The following is a 19,029-nucleotide window of genomic DNA, read 5'->3' as shown; positions in this document are numbered from 1 at the left end:
TTCTTGCTGGCTTTGCAGTAAATACCCTGTCTGATGTGTGAGCCCTCTTGTCTATTTTTGAGGGCATTAACTCTGAGTATCTGTGCACTTCTCTGATTCAAGTTGGACCTTTCGTTCTCCCAGGAGCGTTCATACCTCGGTGTAATGAGGAGGGCTATTACAAAGCCACACAGTGCCACGGCAGCACAGGGCAGTGCTGGTGTGTGGATAAATACGGGAACGAGCTAGCTGGCTCCAGGAAACAGGGTGCTGTGAGCTGTGGTGAGTAAGGCCTGCTGCATCAGCCCCCAATGACCTCTGGTGACTTATAGGTACTCACTGTATGAGGATCTGGGCAGAAGAACTTGTAGAGGTCGTTATGGTCTACAGTGAGTGAGCTTACAATGGAGATAAAGTAACCCTGAAATCACATGAGATAATGCATAGCTAGTTTTCCGAGTGCCAGGAGCTGACTATTGCCAATGAACTGGACAACAGTTTTTGACAGAAACGGTTGCAGGCAAAGAGTGACTCAGATAAACCTCCCCAAAAGGTAGAAAAGTCTCAAGAATTCTGGGGCTCATATTAGAATAAAGCTTGTGGTCCATGCCAGGTAGACAGGGATGCTCTCATGTTCAGAAGGTAAATTGCATGATTTTGCCCTACAGTTAAGGAAGTCGTGAGGCATAAGCAGAAACTAACCTCAGATCTTTTCTTCCTTCTTAATGTTTCAGAAGAGGAGCAGGAAACTTCAGGGGATTTTGGCAGTGGCGGCTCTGTGGTCCTGCTGGATGACCTAGAGGATGAATGGGAGCTGGGACCAAAGGACAAAGGGGGGAAGGTGCGGGTGCACGCCCGGGCAGTGACGGAGGATGATGAGGACGAGGACGACGAGAAAGAGGACGAGGTCGGATACATATGGTAGTCCCCACAAGGAGGAGGACACGAGGTTCGCACAACACTGCAAGTCACTTCCTGTTCCTGCATTTGTATCTAAGACGCCACGGCACATGGCCTCTTCTCCATTGTTGCCCTCTCTACCCAACCTAAGGTTCGGAAGACAACTCCTTGTTCCCAGAGCATTCCGATTTTGCATACGGCGTGTGGGAAAAAGGGTGTTGTGTTTTATATCTTAGACAGGGGAAGGCTGGCTGAATTAGAGCCTCCTTCCCTCCCGTGAGTTTTTTGCAACAAGCATGTGATTTATGTGGGATTCTGACAGTGCAGGGAGCCCCTACCCTCAAACGTCAAAGACCCTTTGCAATCACCGACACTGGTGGTTAGTACAGCATGGTTCCCGGCTTTACCGTGTCTAAGTGATTTTCTTGTGTCCTGTCGATGTTGTGGAAAACACACTGCACTGTACCTTGTTCCCACTGCCCCCCAACACCCCTGGTGTCTATTATTACAAGTTAGTTTTTCACATTACTCGATCTGGCTTCTTACAAACAACAGCCTTAATTCAGTCAAGAGTCCCTTTGGGGAACTGATCTCCTTTATTAGAAAAGGTGTCTGGACGCTTCTCTCTGTACGTACATAAACATGTAAGTACGTACAGAAGAGACTATACACACCTCTCAGAAAAAAAGGGTTTGGGTATCTATTAAAAACTCATTTGAAAAACAATTACACATTTGTCAGCTTGTCCAGACCTGGATCATCATTTCTGGAATAGGAAATGTGTATCAAAGCCCTTTTTTGCACTAACAGTTGGCACTTGTAGCCTGCAGACTGAGGAGGCTGCTTCTGTCTGCGGCAGCAGAGTTATTGGAAGCCTCTTTGATTTGGATAAGCCTCTGTCTGCCTAAATTGCTTTCCTCACAGAAGCCATGTGACTCCCACGTGGGCAGCTTCACCAGCCATCTCTCTCATTTCAGCTCAAGCCCCCCTGGGGCTTGCAGCAGTCCTGTCTGCAGCAGACCCCTCCCTTCCTACCTACTCAAGGGCTTTTTCTAAGGCATGTACACATACCCTCTGCTCTCTGAGAAGACAGTCCCTCGCTGTTCCTTAGCAGAAGAAAATTCAGGATTCTTAATGTTTCAGTTTTGCCGCTCTCTATCCACATATCGTGATGAGACTATAAAAGCTCTACAGATTTTTGATCGCTCATCATTTGTAAAGAATCTCAGATGGAGGCCTAGAAAGAACTCCATGACAGCACATGGGAAGCTAGGGCTAGATTTTTAAGAGCTAGTCCTGCCCTCATCCCCTCCCCGACACAAGTGTCAAGGTACTAATGGAGAAAGCCCTTTACCATTGCGTTTCTTTTCCCTAAGTTAACTCATGATTAGAGTCTATCTCCAAATTTGGTAGGGTCATCATCTCTATAGTCTTTAGGATTTCTTCCCCTATCAAGCTGGCCCCCATACAAGTACCAAAGAGTAGTCTTCAAAGTGGCCCCATTTAGCTCAGTACAGGGCCTTAAGCTCCTGCCCCACCTGGTTTCCACCCACATGGATGCCCTCAACAGCCAGCCAGCAAGGCTCTCTTGCCCACATTTTTCTTCCCTTCCTGAACTCCAGCTAGTCCACAAGGAGACCACATAAACTCAGGCGAAAAATATACTCAGCCAAACCATGATTACAGCAGCAGCTGACCAGCCCTTGCTCCAAACTGACCATTTGTTTATACTTTACCAGCCCACCTCAAACTAGTATTTTCCAATCCCTGCATTGGCCAGACCCAGTGGCATTATCCCTGGACTTGGCTCAGATGGGACATGAACTTACTTGATACGGCAAACTCATTTGGCCTGATAGAATGAGTACAGCCAGGACCCTAGGTATCGGGTGACCATAGGAAAGCTCTGCATTGGGATCTCAACTCCTTCACCTCTGTTTCAGTTTTTGTTTTTGTTTTTATCTCACTTGAACAAAACTCTGAGATGATAATTTAGAAAACAGGTGCTTAATTGCAGCTAAATTACAATCGAATGTATAAAAGAATCGAGACATACTAAAAAAATCTCAGTTTAGACCATCAAAGAAAACCATGGTTACTATCTCCTGTGAGCTTGGAAAAATGCCTAAGAGAACAAATTAAAATCGACAAATTGATTTCACTTAGAGAAAGTTCTAGGAACAGAGTGAACCACATTGATTTTAATTTGCCTAATTATCTTATGACAAGTGTCAAATTAAGATGACACTTAAAGATCCTTAGCATTAACTTAATGATGGAGAAGAGTGCTCACTAGTCAATTCCCAGGAAGGTAATGAGATGCTCATTTTCAGAGACATTCCAAGAAGATATTTTGATTCATTAAAATATTAAATAAAAAGCCCTCCGAAGACTGGAACCCCAAATCAATGGAGCAACATTAACGCCACTTTTCATGCCTCACTTTGGCAAGACAGCATTAGATTTTTTTTAAAGGTACTTTGCATAAGTAGTAAAGATGTGATATTTTAGTTACCTCATCCTTAGAAGAAGAATTTTTGCTTTCCTCTTTTTTGGCAGGAGCCCTTTAGCTAGTGATGGAGTATACATAAAAATCTTGATTAAAAAAATAGTACTGTGATAATCATTCCCTTGTTGGAGACAGATATGGAGTTGAAACTTCACTGGCTCATTTTTGGAACCTCCATAGTAAATAGTTTTATTCTTATTCCATAAATGGTTCTTTTATTTGATACCATTTCCTTGGCATCTAAGGTAAGCCCCAGAATTTTCTTCCACAGTGGTTAGTTGTCTACCATATTACTGTCTTTTTGTTTCCGTGAACATTCTAGGCATGGGAATACCTTCATACTGAATTCGAGGTATTATATCAGGTCCTCCTCCTTTATTCCCATTTTCCCATGCCCAGCAGTGAATGACAGCGTGTCTGTCCAGGTCTGCCCCTCTCCTCTTCATGGGATGCCATCTACAGTTTTGTTTAGTTTTTACCTTGACCACACTGTACAGTAACATCCAAGAGCCCTTTCTACAGTGGGTGGTTTTGGTCTTTTTATACCTTTTTCTCAAAGTCACTGATGTTTGTCTCTGCTCAATGTGTAGCATTGTAATGAGAGCCCTCCAAATCCTGAGTGTCAGTTTGTTGTCCCTATTGTAGATGAAATAGCAAAGTAGAAAAACCTAGTAAATTCTGAATGCTTTCCCACATAGACTTATCTGGAATGTGAACACGACTCTTTGGTTAATAGTAAATGCTTAACTGTAGTCCTGAGTAGGTGCATTTCTGTCTGTCTCAATAAATTTTAATTTGTCTGCAACATCTGAGTGTTTGTGTTTTGTTACCTTGCACGTGCACTCGCCAGGCCATGTCCACACGTGACCTCTGGAGAACAGTATGGGCAGGTCAAGGGGATCACCAATGCAGGGCCCTCTGTGAGGCCAACCTGCTGGTGCTCCAGCCTGTCCTGACCCCTCTCAGCACACCCTGGCACATCCATGCTCTGTGCCCCCTTAGCCTAGAACCTTCTCACCTGACCCCTCTTTCTGCTGCTTTCTCTTCTCTCAAGCCACAACTTTCTTAGTCCTTATCCATCAGATTTCACTGTTGTCATCCTGTCTGCAACCTTCAGCTTTTTCAATTCTTCTTCTTCCTTCCCTCCCCAGTCAGTTATTCTCCAATTCTCTTGGGAAAACAAAAAACAAAAAAAACTCCTTTACAGGGACTCTGAGATGTCCTCAGTTTATGGCTGAACACACCAGATGCTTGTCAAACATCAGAAAACACCCAAATTGGAACAGGAATTATTTCCTTTCCATCTTTATCCACATTAAAGCCAGAGTATCTATGACTTAATTATACCCTGAGTGAGTAATTTCACCACCAACCGAGGTAGAAACTATCTTACGAGTAATTCTAATTCTTTACCCAATGGACTGCATCTTACAGACAATTTACAGATTGACAGTTCAAGGAAAGGTGCTTCATAAATCCACAAAATAACTAAGGTCAGAAGAACAGTGGCCAATATGAAGCCTCCAGGGTAGGTACAAGGTACCTTAAAGAGCAGCTGGCATTTGTGGACACTCCTAAAATTCCTCTTAAATCGTCAGATTTACAGTCAAACCCCACATGTCTCCTCAAGTTGTGTCTTCATGGAAGCCACCTCTGTCCGTTAAAGGCCAGGACCAAAGGAATATTAGTTATATAGCATGATAAAAAGGTCCCAGTCCCTCTCAAAATTCTGGGTCAGTTTTCAGATTTGCTTTGACAAACTGATTCAAGGAAAGAGGAAGATTTCAAAATTTATTCATTCAACGAGACTTCAAGGTTAATTAGAAGATTTGTAGATATATAGATTAATATATGATGGATGGATGAATGCCACTATGGGCAGGCACCACATTCAGTGCTAGGAATATATCAAGAAAAGTGAGTAAGACCTAGGGGGTCCTGCTCTGTAAAGTTATCTCCTTGAAAAAGACAAATAACTAACTGTTATAGTATGGGTTGATGGATATAATAGTTGACACCAATGGCTACTGCAGCCTTGTTTAAAGCTCACCTTTCTTAATTTCTCATATCCATTATTCCCTGATTTTCATCCTACCTCTCTGGCTATTCCTTTTAGGTCTCCTGTATTTCTTTTTGTTCACCCAGTTCTGTTCATACAGGTGTTCCTCAGATCTGCTCAGATCTGTGTCCCTGGCCCATTCCTCTTTAATTTTACATGCTCTCTCTAGACAATCTTATCTACATCAGTGGTTTCAACCAACTCCTCCACTTAGAGAAGCCCCAGTCTATGTTTCAAGTGCAGGTTTTGATTCCATTCTGAAAAAGTCACCTGACATTTAGATAATTCTACTCAAATTTCCCATTAACACCTCAATTTTAAAACTTAAAACATCAAAATGATAGAATGAAATACAGAGTGAATATGCCTATGAAAATAGGAGTCAGCAAGGCTTCTTTAAAAACAATTCCTAGCAAATGTGAGCCATAAAGGAATAGATTAATAAATTTTCCTCCATCAAAATTAATAGCATGTCATGAACAAATTTAAAAGATAAATGGGAGACTAAAGAAGAAAATGAGGACATAAAACAGATGAAGGATTAGATATAAATTTTTTTAACTCCTACAAATCCATAAGAAAAATAGAATTCAACAGACTAATGGGAAAAGATAAAAACAAGTGAGCCATGGAAGACACACAGATGGCAAAGAAACCATGCCTAACCTCACTCATGATCAGAGAAACACAAATTAAGCAATGATCCCTCAGTTTCACTCAGAAAAAAATCATGATCATGTCAAGTGTTGTTGAGAGTGTAGTATAAGGAACACTCTTACACACTGTACAGTCCAATCAGCCATTGGAGGGCAGTTTGGTAATAGCTATATAAGTAAAAGTAAATACCCTAGGACTGAATAATTCCACTTCTCAGTAATTACTCCTAGAGGAAAAAAAATCACACTAATTTACAAAGATATATGTAAAATGTATGTATATCCATTGTAGCATCATTTGTTAGAACAGGAAATTTGGTACAAAACTAAGTATCCATCAGTGGGCACAATGGGCAACTCAACACTCTGGAATACTATGCAGCAGTCAAAAATAATGAAGTAATTTCATATGCACTGACTTATCAAAACTTCTAAAACGTCAGTTGTATGAAGAAAAAAACCAAGTGATAAAGAGTATGAAATATGTAAGTTAGATATATAAAAGGTTATACAATCCACTTTCTCTGAGTAAATATGGAAATACAAAAAACAAGGTCTGAAAGGACACACACCACGCTGGTAGCAGTGGTGACCTCTGAGGAAAGGACTGGGACTTGGTCTGATCAGCCTCATCTCTATGTTTCACTTTTGCTTTTTATCATGAAAGCAATACACCATGTCTTGTATGATTTCAAAATAATTCATAAGCTTCCTCTTCAAGACTTCTCCTCACACACTCCTTGACTTCAGGAATAGCACCACCATATACCCCTCTCTCCCCAACTCCCAAACTGTAATAAGTCACCAAATTCTGTCAATTCTTCTTTCTAAATATCCCTTCCTCTCTATCTCACCACTGCTGTCACGGTTCTGACCACCATTCTCTCTCTCAATTGTCTTAGGAATTTTTTTAACCAGTGACCCTGCTTTATTCTTGCCCAGCTCCAATACATCTTACATGCTGCTTCTGCCAAAGTAATTTATTCTCAAAGGCAAATGTGATCATGTCACTGCCCTACTAAATTTTCAAGGTTTCTCATCACTGTCACAACGAAATCTAAATTACTTGGCTTGGCAAATACACTCCTTTGTAATTGATCCCTTTCCACCTCTTTGTCTCCTTGCATTCCTCACATCTCAAATTCTAATCTTTTTCCCAAGCACCTCCACCCTTCTCAAGCTTCTGCCTGTGTTCCTGATAGTTCCTTTATCAAAACAGCCAGGAGTACCAGCTCAATTATTATTCCTCTAGGAACCCTTTTCAATTACTCTGAGAATTACCAAGCACTCCTCCCCTTTTCTCTAGAACCCTGTAACTCCAAACCAGTGCTTGGTAACTGCCATATCCAATTCTCTCATCAAATATGAAGCTTTCAAAAGCCAGAGATAAAGCAAAATGGCAGACTAGGAAGCTCTAAACCATCATTCCCCCAGAGAGACATGAAAAATAACCCAAAACTGGCTAAGATAACCTTATAGGAACACTATTAAGTGGTTAAAGTCTACAACAACCAAGTGAACACCCAAGCAATAAAAAGTCACATTCAAAATGGTAGTAAATTCCATGGTGGTTTTTTTTTTTTTTTTTTTTTTTTTTTTTTTGTGGTACGTGGGCCTCTCACTGTTGTGGCCTCTCCCGTTGCGGAGCACAGGCTCCCAATGTGCAGGCTCAGCGGCCATGGCTCACGGGCCCAGCCGCTCCGTGGCATGTGGGATCTTCCGGGACCGGGACACGAACCCGTGTCCCCTGCATCGGCAGGCGGACTCTCAACCACTGCGCCACCAGGGAAGCCCTCCATGGTGTTTTACTTGCCCTGAACCACTGCTTCCCCAGTGCATAACGGTCTTGATCTGGAGGAGGTGGCAGCAGAGTTCCTAATTCTATCCCATGAACCAGAGGGAACAAAAAAGACATTTTCTGCAATATTCTAACCTATCTTGGGGCTTCCTGAAGGACAGGACTTTGTGATGCCTAACTCAAAGCTCAGGCAGGGAGAAACAGCTAGCACTGCTCATGAAAGCTGCAAGGTACTAGAGACCTGCAGATACCTGAGACAGAAGAGTATGGGTAAAGTGAAGTAAACTCTTTCGGAAATTAAGACATTTAAAAGCAACTGTGTACATAGGAGAATCAAAAAATGCTGCCCACGGGCCCAGGCAAAATGCATGCTCAGCTAAGACACATGAGAAAACCTTACATCTTCACCTTGGACTGATGCCAAGCCTCAGATATGACCAATTAATTAGTGAAGGACTTCCCTGGTACAGAACTGGTATGCAAAGTCTGAGAAAGGTGGATGTTTTTTCCAAATGCCCTATTTTTCACAAGGTACATAAACTATCAGGAAAACATGGCCCATTCAAAGGAAGAAAATAAAGTGGCAGAAATAATCCCTGAAGAAGCAAAGGCAATGGAATTTAAAACAACTGTCATAAATATGCTCAAAATGCTAAAAGAAAACATGAACAAAAGACTAATGGAAACAAGGAAAATGATACATGAACAAAAAGAGAATATGAACAAAGATAGAAATTGTATATATATATAAAAACAAATAGAAATTCTTGAGCTGAAAAGTAGAACTGAATAGAAAATTTCAATGTACCTGTTTGACAGCAGATTTGAGCAGGCATAAGAAAAAAAATTGGTGAAAAAAATCAAATTAGGACATATGACATCAAGTCTGAGAAGCAGAAAAAAAAAAAAAGAAGAAAAGTGAACAGAGCTTAAGGGACTTATGAAATGCCATGAAGTAGACCAGTATATACATTATAAAAATCCCAAAAGGATAAGAGAGGAAGGGGTAGAGAGATTATTTGAAAAAATAATGGCTGAAAATGTGCCAAATTTGAGGAAAGACATGAATTTTCACATCCAAGCAGCTCAATAGACTGGAAGTGGGGTAAATCCAAAGAGACACACACCAAGACACATCATAATCAAGCTACTGAAAGAGAGAGAATCTTGAAAGCAATAACAGAAAAGTGATTCATCACATACAAGGGATCCTCAGTAAAATTACCAGCCAATTTACCAGCAAGAAACCTTGGAGGCCAGAGACAGTGGAATGAAATTATTTAAAGTAACAAAGAAAAAAGAAAGAAACATAGCAACAAAGAATTCTATAACTAGTAAAAATATCTTTCAAAAAAATTAAGACACTGTCAGATAAACAAAAGCTGAAGGAGGGATTCCCTGGTGGCGCAGTGGTTGAGAGTCCGCCTGCCGAGGCAGGGGACATGGGTTCATGCCCCGGTCCGGGAGGATCCCATGTGCCACGGAGCATTTAGGCCCATGAGCCATGGCCGCTGAGCCTGCGCGTCCGGAGCCTGTGCTCTGCAACAGGAGAGGCCACAACAGTGAGAGGCCCGCAAAAAAAAAAAAAAAAAAAAAGCTGAAGGAATTCATTACCACTAGACCTGTCCTATAAGAAATGTTAAATGGAGTCCTTCAGGTTAAAATGAAAGGAAGCTAGACGGTAACTCAAAACCATATGAAGGTATAAATTCTCTGGTAAAGCTAAACACATGGTCAAATATTTTTTAAAAGTATTGTTGTAACTTTGGCTTTTAACATTTTTATTTTCAACAGTATTTAAAAGAAAAATGTACAAAAATCATTATAAATCTATGTTAATGGGTACACAATATAAAAGGATGTAATTTGGGACAAGAATAGATAAAGGAGAGGTAAGAAGCTATAAGAGGGTAGAGTTTTATATGCAAGTGAATTTCAGTTGTTACCAATTTAAAATAATTTTTATAATTTTAGAATGTTATATGTAATCCCCATGGTAACCAAAAATAAAATATTTATAGAATATTCAAAAGAGGAAATGACAAAACAAGTAACTAAACCCAAAGAAGGCAATAGCAGAAGGAAAAAGGGACATAAAGAAAAAAGCTGTAATACATGCAGAAAACAACAAAATGTCAAAGGTAAGACTTTCTCTATCAATAATTAACTAAGTTTAAATGGATTAAATTTCTCAGCCAAAAGGCATAGATTAGCAGAATGGATTTAAAAAGCAAATACAAAACATAATCCATCTATATGTTGTCTACAAGAGACTCACTTTAGATATAAGGGCAAATATAAGTTGAAATTCAAAGGATGGGAAAGGTATTTCATGAAAACAGTATTTGAAAGAGAAAGGGTGGCTATACAGGTATCAGACAAAATTGACTTTAAGTCAAAAACTCTTACAAGAGACAAAGAATGGCATTATATAATGATAAAAGGGTCAATTCACAAAATAGATGTAACAATTAAAGACATATATGCAACAAAAATTACACCTACAAAATATGTGACAAAAATGTTGATGGACTTGAAAAGAGAAATAGATAGCCCTACAATAATAAGTAGAGACTTCAACAGCTTACTTTCAATAATTGATAGAATTATACAGAAAATCAATAAGGAGAGAAAGGACTTAACAGTATAAACCAATAGGACCTAAGAGACATATACAGAGCACTCTGTCCAACAACAGCAAAATACACTTTTCTTACATGTGGACCTGAACATTCTCCAGGATAGACCATGTGTTAGGCCACAAAACTTGTCTTATTGTTTTAATATTTTACAATGTATAAATATTAAAATCATACAGTATCTTTCCTGATCACAGTAGAATGAAACTAGAAGTCAATAATAAAAGAAAAACCAGAAATTTTACAAATGGGTGGAAATTAAACAGCACACTCCTAAATGACCAATGGGTCAAAGAAGAAATCACAAGGGAAATTATAAAGTATCTTGAAAAAAATGCAAATGAAAACACAACATACCAAAACTTACAGGGTGCAACAACAGCAGTGGTAAGAGGGAAATTTATAACTATAAATGCTTACATTTAAAAAATCTCAAATCAAAAATCTAACTTTACATCTTAAATAACTAGAAAACGAAGAACAAAATAAACAAAGGTAGCAGAAGGAAGGAAATAAAGATTAGAGCAGAGATACATAGAATAGAAAATAGAAAAATAGAAAAAATAAGCAAAACCAAGGTTGGTTTTCAAAAAGATTAACAAAATTGACTAGCAAAGCTTAGCTAGACTAAGAAAAAAAAGGAGACTCAATTACTAAAATTAGAAATAGAAGTGTGGACATTACTACTCATTTTATAGAAATGAAAAGGAGGGGAGTTGAGAAAAATGGTGTAAGAGTAAGAAGCGGAGATCATCTTCCTCCCCACAGATACATCAGAAATAATGTACACGTGGAACTGCTCCTACAGAACACCCACTGAATGCTGGCAGAGGACCTCAGACCTCCCAAAACGCAAGAAACTCCCCACGTACCTGGGTAGGGCAAAAGAAAAAAGAAAAAACACAGACAAAAGAATAGGGATGGGACCTGCACCAGTGGGAGGGAGCTGTGAAGGAGGAAAGGCTTCCACACACTAGGAAGCCCCTTCGAGGGCGGAGACTGAGGGTGGCGGAGTGGGGGAGCTTTGGAGCCACAGAGGAGAGCGCAGCAACAGGGGTGCGGAGGGCAAAGCGGAGAGATTCCCGCACAGAGGATCGGTGCCGACCAACACTCACAGGCCCGAGAGGCTTGTGTGCTCACCTGCCGGGGCGGGTGGGGGCTGGGAACTGAGGCTCCGGCTTCAGTCGGATCGCAGAGAGAGGACTGGGGTTGGCGGAGAGAGCACAGCCTGAAGGGGTTAGTGTGCCACAGCTAGCCGGGAGGGAGTCCAGGAAAAACTCTGGACCTGCCGAAGATGCAAGAGACTTTTTCTGCCCTCTGTTTCCTGGTGTGCGAGGAGACAGGATTAAGAGCACTGCTTAAAGGAGCCCCAGAGACAGACGCGAGCCGTGGCTAACAGCGCGGACCCCAGAGACGGGCATGAGATGCTAAGGCTGCTGCTGCTGCTGCCAAGAAGCCTGAGTGCGAGCACAGGTCACTATCCACACCTCCCGTACTGGGAGCCTGTGCAGCCCACCACTGCCAGGGTCCCGTGATCTAGGGACAACTTCCCCGGGACAACGCACGGAGCGCCTCAGGCTGGTGCAACATCATGCCAGCCTCTGCTGCTGCACGCTTGCCCCAAATCCGTACCCCACCCTCCCCCTGGCCTGAGTGAGCCAGAGTCCCCGAATCAGCTGCTCCTTTAACCCCATCCTGTCTGAGCGAAGAACAGACGCCCTCAGGCGACCTACACGCAGAGGCAGATCCAAATCCAAAGCTGAACCCCAGGAGCTGTGCAAACAAAGAAGAGAAAGGGAAATTCCTCCTGGCAGCCTCAGGAGCAGCGGATTAAATCTCCACAATCAACTTGATGTACCCTGCATCTGTGGAATACCTGAATAGACAATGAATCTTCCCAAATTGAGGAGGTGGACTTTGAGAGCAAGATATACTATTTTTTCCCCTTTTCCTCTTTCTGTGAGTGTGTATGTGTATGCTTCTGTGTGAGATTTTGTCTGTATAGCTTTGCTTTCACCATTTCTCCTAGGGTTCTGTCCGGTTTTTTTTTTTTTTTTTACTTTTTAAAACAATTTTTTTCTTAATAATTATTTTTTATTTTAATAACTTTATTTTATTTTACCTTACTTTATTTTATTACATTTTATCCTCTTTCTTTCTACTTTTTCTCCATTTTATTCTGAGCCGTGTGGATGAAAGGCTCTTGGTGCTGCAGCCAGGAGTCAGTGCTGTGCCTCTGAGGTGGGAGAGCCAATATCAGGACACTGGTCCACAAGAGACCTCCCAGCTCCATGTAATATCAAATGGCGAAAAAATCCCAGAAATCTCCATCTCAACACCAGCACCCAGCTTCACTCAACGACCAGCAAGCTACAGTGCTGGACACCCTATGCAAAACAACTAGCAAGACAGGAACACAACCCCACTCTTTAGCAGAGAGGCTGCCTAAAGTCATAATAAGGCCAGAGACACCCTAAAACACACCACCAGACATGGACCTGCCCACCAGAAAGACAAGATCCAGCTTCATCCACCAGAACACAGGCACTAGTCCCCTCCACCAGGAATCCTACACAACCCACTGAACCAACTTTAGCCACTGGGGACAGACACCAAAAACAACGGGAACTACGAACCTGCACCCTGCAAAAAGGAGACCCCAAACACAGTAAGATAAGCGAAATGAGAAGACAGAAAAACACACAGCAGATGAAAAAGCAAGGTAAAAACCCACCAGACCTAACAAATGAAGAGGAAATAGGCAGTCTACCTGAAAAAGAATTCAGAATAATGATAGTGAAGATGATCCAAAATCTTAGAAATAGAATAGAGAATATGCAAGAAACATTTAACAAGGATTGAAGAACTAAAGAGGAAACAAACAACAATAAACAACACAATAAATGAAATTTAAAATACTCTAGAAGGGATCAATAACAGAATGAGTGAGGCAGAGGAACAGATAAGTGATCTGGAAGATAGAATAGTGGAAATAACTACTGCAGAGCAGAATAAAGAAAAAATAATGAAAAGAACTGAAGACAGTCTCAGAGACCTCTGGGACAATGTTAAACACACCAACATTCAAATTATAGAGGTACCAGAAGAAGAAGAGAAAAAGAAAGGGACTGAGAAAATAATGGAAGAGATTTTAGTTGAAAACTTCCCTAATATGGGAAAGGAAATAGTTAATGAAGTCCAGGAAGCACAGAGAGTGCCATACAGGATAAATCTAAGGAGAGACACACTAAGACACATATTAATCAAAGTATCAAAAATTAAATACAAAAAAAAAAACATTAAAGCAGCAAGGCGAGGCTTCCCTGGAGGCGCAGTGGTTGAGAGTCCACCTGCCGATGCATGGGACACACTTTCGTGCCCCAGTGCGGGAAGATTCCCACATGCTGCGGAGTGGCTGGGGCCGTGAGCCATGGCCACTGAGCCTGCGCGTCTGGAGCCTGTGCTCTGCAACGGGAGAGGCCACAACAGTGAGAGGCCCGCATACCACACACACACAAAAAAAGCAGCAAGGGAGAAACAACAAATAACAGACAAGAGAATCCCCGTAAGGTTCACAGCTGATCTTTCAGCAGAAACTCTGCGAGCCAGAAGGGAGTGGCAGGACATATTTAAAGTGAAGAAGGAGAAAAACCTACAACCAAGATTACTCTACCCAGCAAGGAAATCATTCAGATTCAATGGAGAAATTAAAACTTTTACAGACAAGCAAAAGCTCAGAGACTTCAGCACCACCAAACCAGCTTTACAACAAATGCTAAATGAACTTCTCTAGGCAAGAAACACAAAAGAAGGAAAAGACCTACAATAACAAACCCAAAACAATTAAGGAAATGGGAATAGGATCATACATCTCAATAATTACCTAAAATGTAAATGGATTAAATGTTCCCACCAAAAGATACAGACTGGGTGAATGGATACAAAAACAAAAACCCACATATATACTGTCTACAAGAGACCCACTTCAGACCTAGGGACACATACAGACTGAAAGTGAGGGGATGGAAAAAGATATTCCATGCACATGGAAATCAAAAGAAAGCTGGCGTAGCAATCCTCATACCAGACAAAATAGACTTTAAAATAAAGAGTATTAGAAGAGACAAAGAATGACACTACATAATGATCAAGGGATCAATGCAAGAAGAAGATATAATAATTGTAAATATTCATACACACAACATAGGAGCACCTCAATACATAAGGCAAATACTAACAACCATAAAAGGGGATATCAACAGTAACACAATCATAGTAGAGGCCTTTAAGACCCCACTTTCACCAATGGACAGATCATCCAAAATGAAAATAAATAAGGAAACACAAGCTTTAAATGATACATTAAACAAGATGGACTTAATTGGTATTTATAGGACATTCCATCCAAAATGAACAGAATACACATTTTTCTCAAGTGCTCATGGAACATTCTCCAGGATAGATCATATCCTGGGTGCCAAATCAAGCCTTGGTAAATTTAAGAAAACTGAAATCGTATCAAGGATCTTTTCAAAACACAATTCTCTGAGACTAGATATCAATTACAGGAAATGATCCATAAAAACTAAAAACACATGGAGGCTAAACAATACACTATTTAATAACGAAGTGATTATAGAAGTAATCAAAGAGGAAATCAAAAAATACCTAGAAACAAATAACACTGGAGACACGATGACCCAAAACCTATGGGATGCAGCAAAAGCAGTTCTAAGAGGGAAGTTTATAGCAATACATGCCAACCTTAAGAAACAGGAAACATCTCAAATAAGCAACCTAACCTTGTACCTAAAGCAATGAGAGAAAGAAGAACAAAAAAACCCTAAGTTAGCACAAGGAAAGAAATCATAAAGATCAGATCAGAAATAAAAGAGAAAGAAATGAAGGAAATGATAGCAAAGATCAATAAAACTAAAAGCTGGTTCTTTGAGAAGATAAACAAAATTGATAAACCATTAGCCAGACTCATCAAGAAAAAAAAGGGAGAAGACTCAAATCAATAGAATTAGAAATGAAAAAGGAGAAGTAACAACTGACACTGCAGAAATACAAAGCATCAGGAGAGATTACTACAAGCAACTCTATGCCAATAAAATGGGCAACCTGGAAGAAATGGACAAATTCTTAGAAATGCACAACTTGCCAAGACTGAACCAGGAAGAAATAGAAAATATGAACAGACCAGTCACAAGCACTGAAATTGAATCTGTGATTAAAAATCTTCCAACAAACAAAAGCCCAGGACCAGATGGCTTCACAGGCGAATTCTATCAAGCATTTAGAGAAGAGCTAACACCTATCCTTCTCAAACTCTTCCAAAGTATAGCAGAGGGAGGAGCACTCCCAAACTCATTCTATGAGGCCACCATCACCCTGATACCAAAACCAGACAAAGATGTCACAAAGAAAGAAAACTACAGGCCAACATCACTGATGAACATAGATGCAAAAATCCTCACCAAAATACTAGCAAACAGAATCCAACAGCACATTAAAAGGACCACACACCATGATCTAGTGCGGTTTATTCCAGGAATGCAAGGATTCTTCAATATATGCAAATCAATCAACGTAATACACCATATTAACAAATTGAAGGAGAAAAACCAGATGATCATCTCAATAAAGGCAAAGAACACTTTTGACAAAATTCAACACCCACTTATGATAAAAACCCTGCAGAAAGTAGGCATAGAGGGAACTTTCCTCAACATAATAAAGGCCATATAGGACAAAACCACAGCTAACATCGTCCTCAATGGTGAAAAACTGAAACCATTTCCACTAAGATCAGGAACAAGACAACATTGCTCACTCTCACTACTATTATTCAACATAGTTTTGGAAGTTTTAGCCACAGCAATCAAAGAAGAAAAAGAAATAAAGGGAATCCAAATTGGAAAAGAAGAAGTAAAGCTGTCACTCTTTGCAGATGACATGATACTATACCTAGAGAATCCTAAAGATGCTACCAGAAAACTACTAGAGCTAATCAATGAATTTGGTAAAACACCAGGATACAAAATTAATGCACAGAAATCTCTTGCATTCTTATACACTAATGATGAAAAATCTGAAAGTGTAATTAAGAAAACACTGCCATTTATCACTGCAACAAAAAGTAAAATAACTAGGAATAGACCTACCTAAGGAAACAAAAGACCCGTATGCAGAAAATTATAAGACACTGATGAAAGCAATTAAAGATGATACAAATAGATGGAGCGATATACCATGTTCTTGGATTGGAAGAATCAACATTGTGAAAATGACTCTACTACCCAAAGCAATCTACAGATTCAGTGCAATCCCTGTCAAACTACCAATGGCATTTTTCACAGAACTAGAACAAAAAATTTCACAATTTGTATGGAAACACAAAAGACCCTGAATAGCCAAAGCCATCTTGAGAACGAAAAATGGAACTGGAGGAATCAGGCTCCCTGAGTTCAGGCTATACTACAAAGCTACAGTAATCAAGACAGTATGGTACTGGCACATAAACAGAACTCTAGATCAATGGAACAGGATAGAAAGCCCAGAGATAAACCCATGCACATACGGTCACCTTATCTTTGATAAAGGAGGCAAGAATATATAGCGGAGAAAAGACAGCCTCTTCAATAAGTGGTGCTGGGAAAAGTGGACAGGCATATGTAAAAGAATGAAATTAGAACACTCCCTAACACCGTACACAAAAATAAACTCAAAATGGATTAAAGACCTAAATATAAGGCCAGACACTATCAAACTCTAAGAGGAAAACATAGGCAGAACACTCTATGACATAAATCACAGCAAGATCCTTTTTGAACCACCTCCTAGAGAAATGGAAATAAAAACAAAAATAAACAAATGGGACCTAATGAAACTTAAAATCTTTGGCACAGCAAAGGAAACCATAAACAAGAGCAAAAGACAACCCTCAGAATGGGAGAAAATATTTGCAAATGAGGCAACTGACAAAGGATTAATCTCCAAAATTTACAAGCAACTCATGCAGCTCAATAACAAAAAAACAAACAACCCAATCCAAAAATGGGCAGAAGATCTATGTCGACATTTCTCCAAAGAAGATATACAGATTGCCAACAAACACATGAAAAAATGCTCAACATAATTAATCATTAGAGAAATGCAAATCAAAACTACAATGAGGGGGCTTCCCTGGTGGCGCAGTGGTTGAGAGTTCACCTGCCAATGCAGGACACATGGGTTCGAGCCCTGGTCTGGGAAGATCCCACATGCCACGGAGCTGCTGGCCCCGTGAGCCACAATTACTGAGCCTGCGCATCTGGAGCCTGTGCTCTGCAACAAGAGAGTCCGTGATAGTGAGAGGCCCGCGCACCACATTGAGGAGTGGCCCCCACTTGCCACAACTAGAGAAAGCCCTCGTACAGAAACAAAGACCCAACACAGCCATAAATAAGTAAATAAAATTAAAAAAAAAACTACAATGAGGTATCATCTCACACCGGTCAGAATGGCCATCATCAAAAAATCTAGAAATAATAAATGCTGAAGAGGGTGTGGAGAAAAGGGAACCCTCTTGCACTGTTGGTGGGAATGTAAATTGATACAGCCACTATGGAGAACAGTATGGAGGTTCCTTAAAAAACTACAAATAGAACTATCGTACAACCTAGCAATCCCACTACTGGGCATATTCCCTGAGAAAACCATAATTCAAGAAGAGTCATGTACCAAAATGTTCATTGCAGCTCGATTTACAATAGCGAGGACATGGAAGCAACGTAAGTGTCCATCAACAGATGAATGGATAAAGAAGATGTGGCACATATATACAATGGAATATTACTCAGCCATAAAAAGAAACGAAATTGAGTTATTTGTAGTGAGGTGGATGGACCTAGAGTCTGTCATACAGAGTGAAGTAAGTCAGAAAGAGAAAAACAAATACCGTATACTAACACATATATATGGACTCTAAGAGAAAAAAAAACAGTCATGAACAACCTAGGGGTAAGACGGGAATAAAGACACAGACCTACTAGAGCATGGACTTGCGGATACGGGGAGGGGGAAGGGTAAGTGACAAAGTGAGAGAGTGGCATGGACATATATACACTACCAAATGTAAAATAGATAGCTAGTGGGAAGCAGCCACAGAGCACAGGGAAATCAGCTCGGTGCTTTGTGACCACTTAGAGGGGTGGGATAGGGAGGGTGGGAGGGAGGGAGGGAGACACAAGAGGGAAGGATATGGGAACATATGTATATGTATAACTGATTCACTTTGCTATAAAGCAGAAACTAACACACCATTGTAAAGCAGTTATACTCCAATAAAGATTTTAAAAAAGAAAAAAATAAAAAGGATTATAAGAGAATGTTGTGAACAACTGTATGACAAATTGGATAACTTAGATGGAATAAACAAAATTCCTACAAAGACACCACCAACCAAGATTGAATTATGAAGAAATAGAAAATTTGATTCAATCAGT

At 40.4% G+C, this 19,029-nt stretch overlaps 1 protein-coding gene and 1 long non-coding RNA gene across 3 annotated transcripts in view; one reads left to right on the top strand and one right to left on the bottom strand.

The window, feature by feature from the left end:
* Nucleotides 1-1,444, top strand: part of SPOCK1 (SPARC (osteonectin), cwcv and kazal like domains proteoglycan 1) — a 549,178-nt gene extending 547,734 nt beyond the window's left edge. Inside the window, exons 10-11 of one of the 2 annotated variants that reach the window (XM_081233049.1) lie at nt 124-261; nt 714-1,444. In XM_081233049.1, coding sequence (XP_081089175.1) covers nt 124-261; nt 714-904 — 329 coding nt within the window. In that variant the 3' untranslated portion in view covers nt 905-1,444. The remainder of the gene's footprint in view (nt 1-123; nt 262-713) is intronic. The other variant, XM_081233050.1, reaches the window with a different exon arrangement.
* The window catches only part of LOC308616706, a 252,155-nt gene that overhangs the window by 7,016 nt on the left and 226,110 nt on the right, over nt 1-19,029 (bottom strand). The window lies entirely within an intron of this gene.

The sequence above is a fragment of the Mesoplodon bidens genome (genome assembly GCF_964165515.1).
Source record: "Mesoplodon bidens genome assembly, chromosome: 4".
In the NCBI taxonomy this organism is placed as follows: Eukaryota; Metazoa; Chordata; class Mammalia; order Artiodactyla; family Ziphiidae; genus Mesoplodon; species Mesoplodon bidens.
This window is presented reverse-complemented; position numbering and strand designations above follow the sequence as displayed.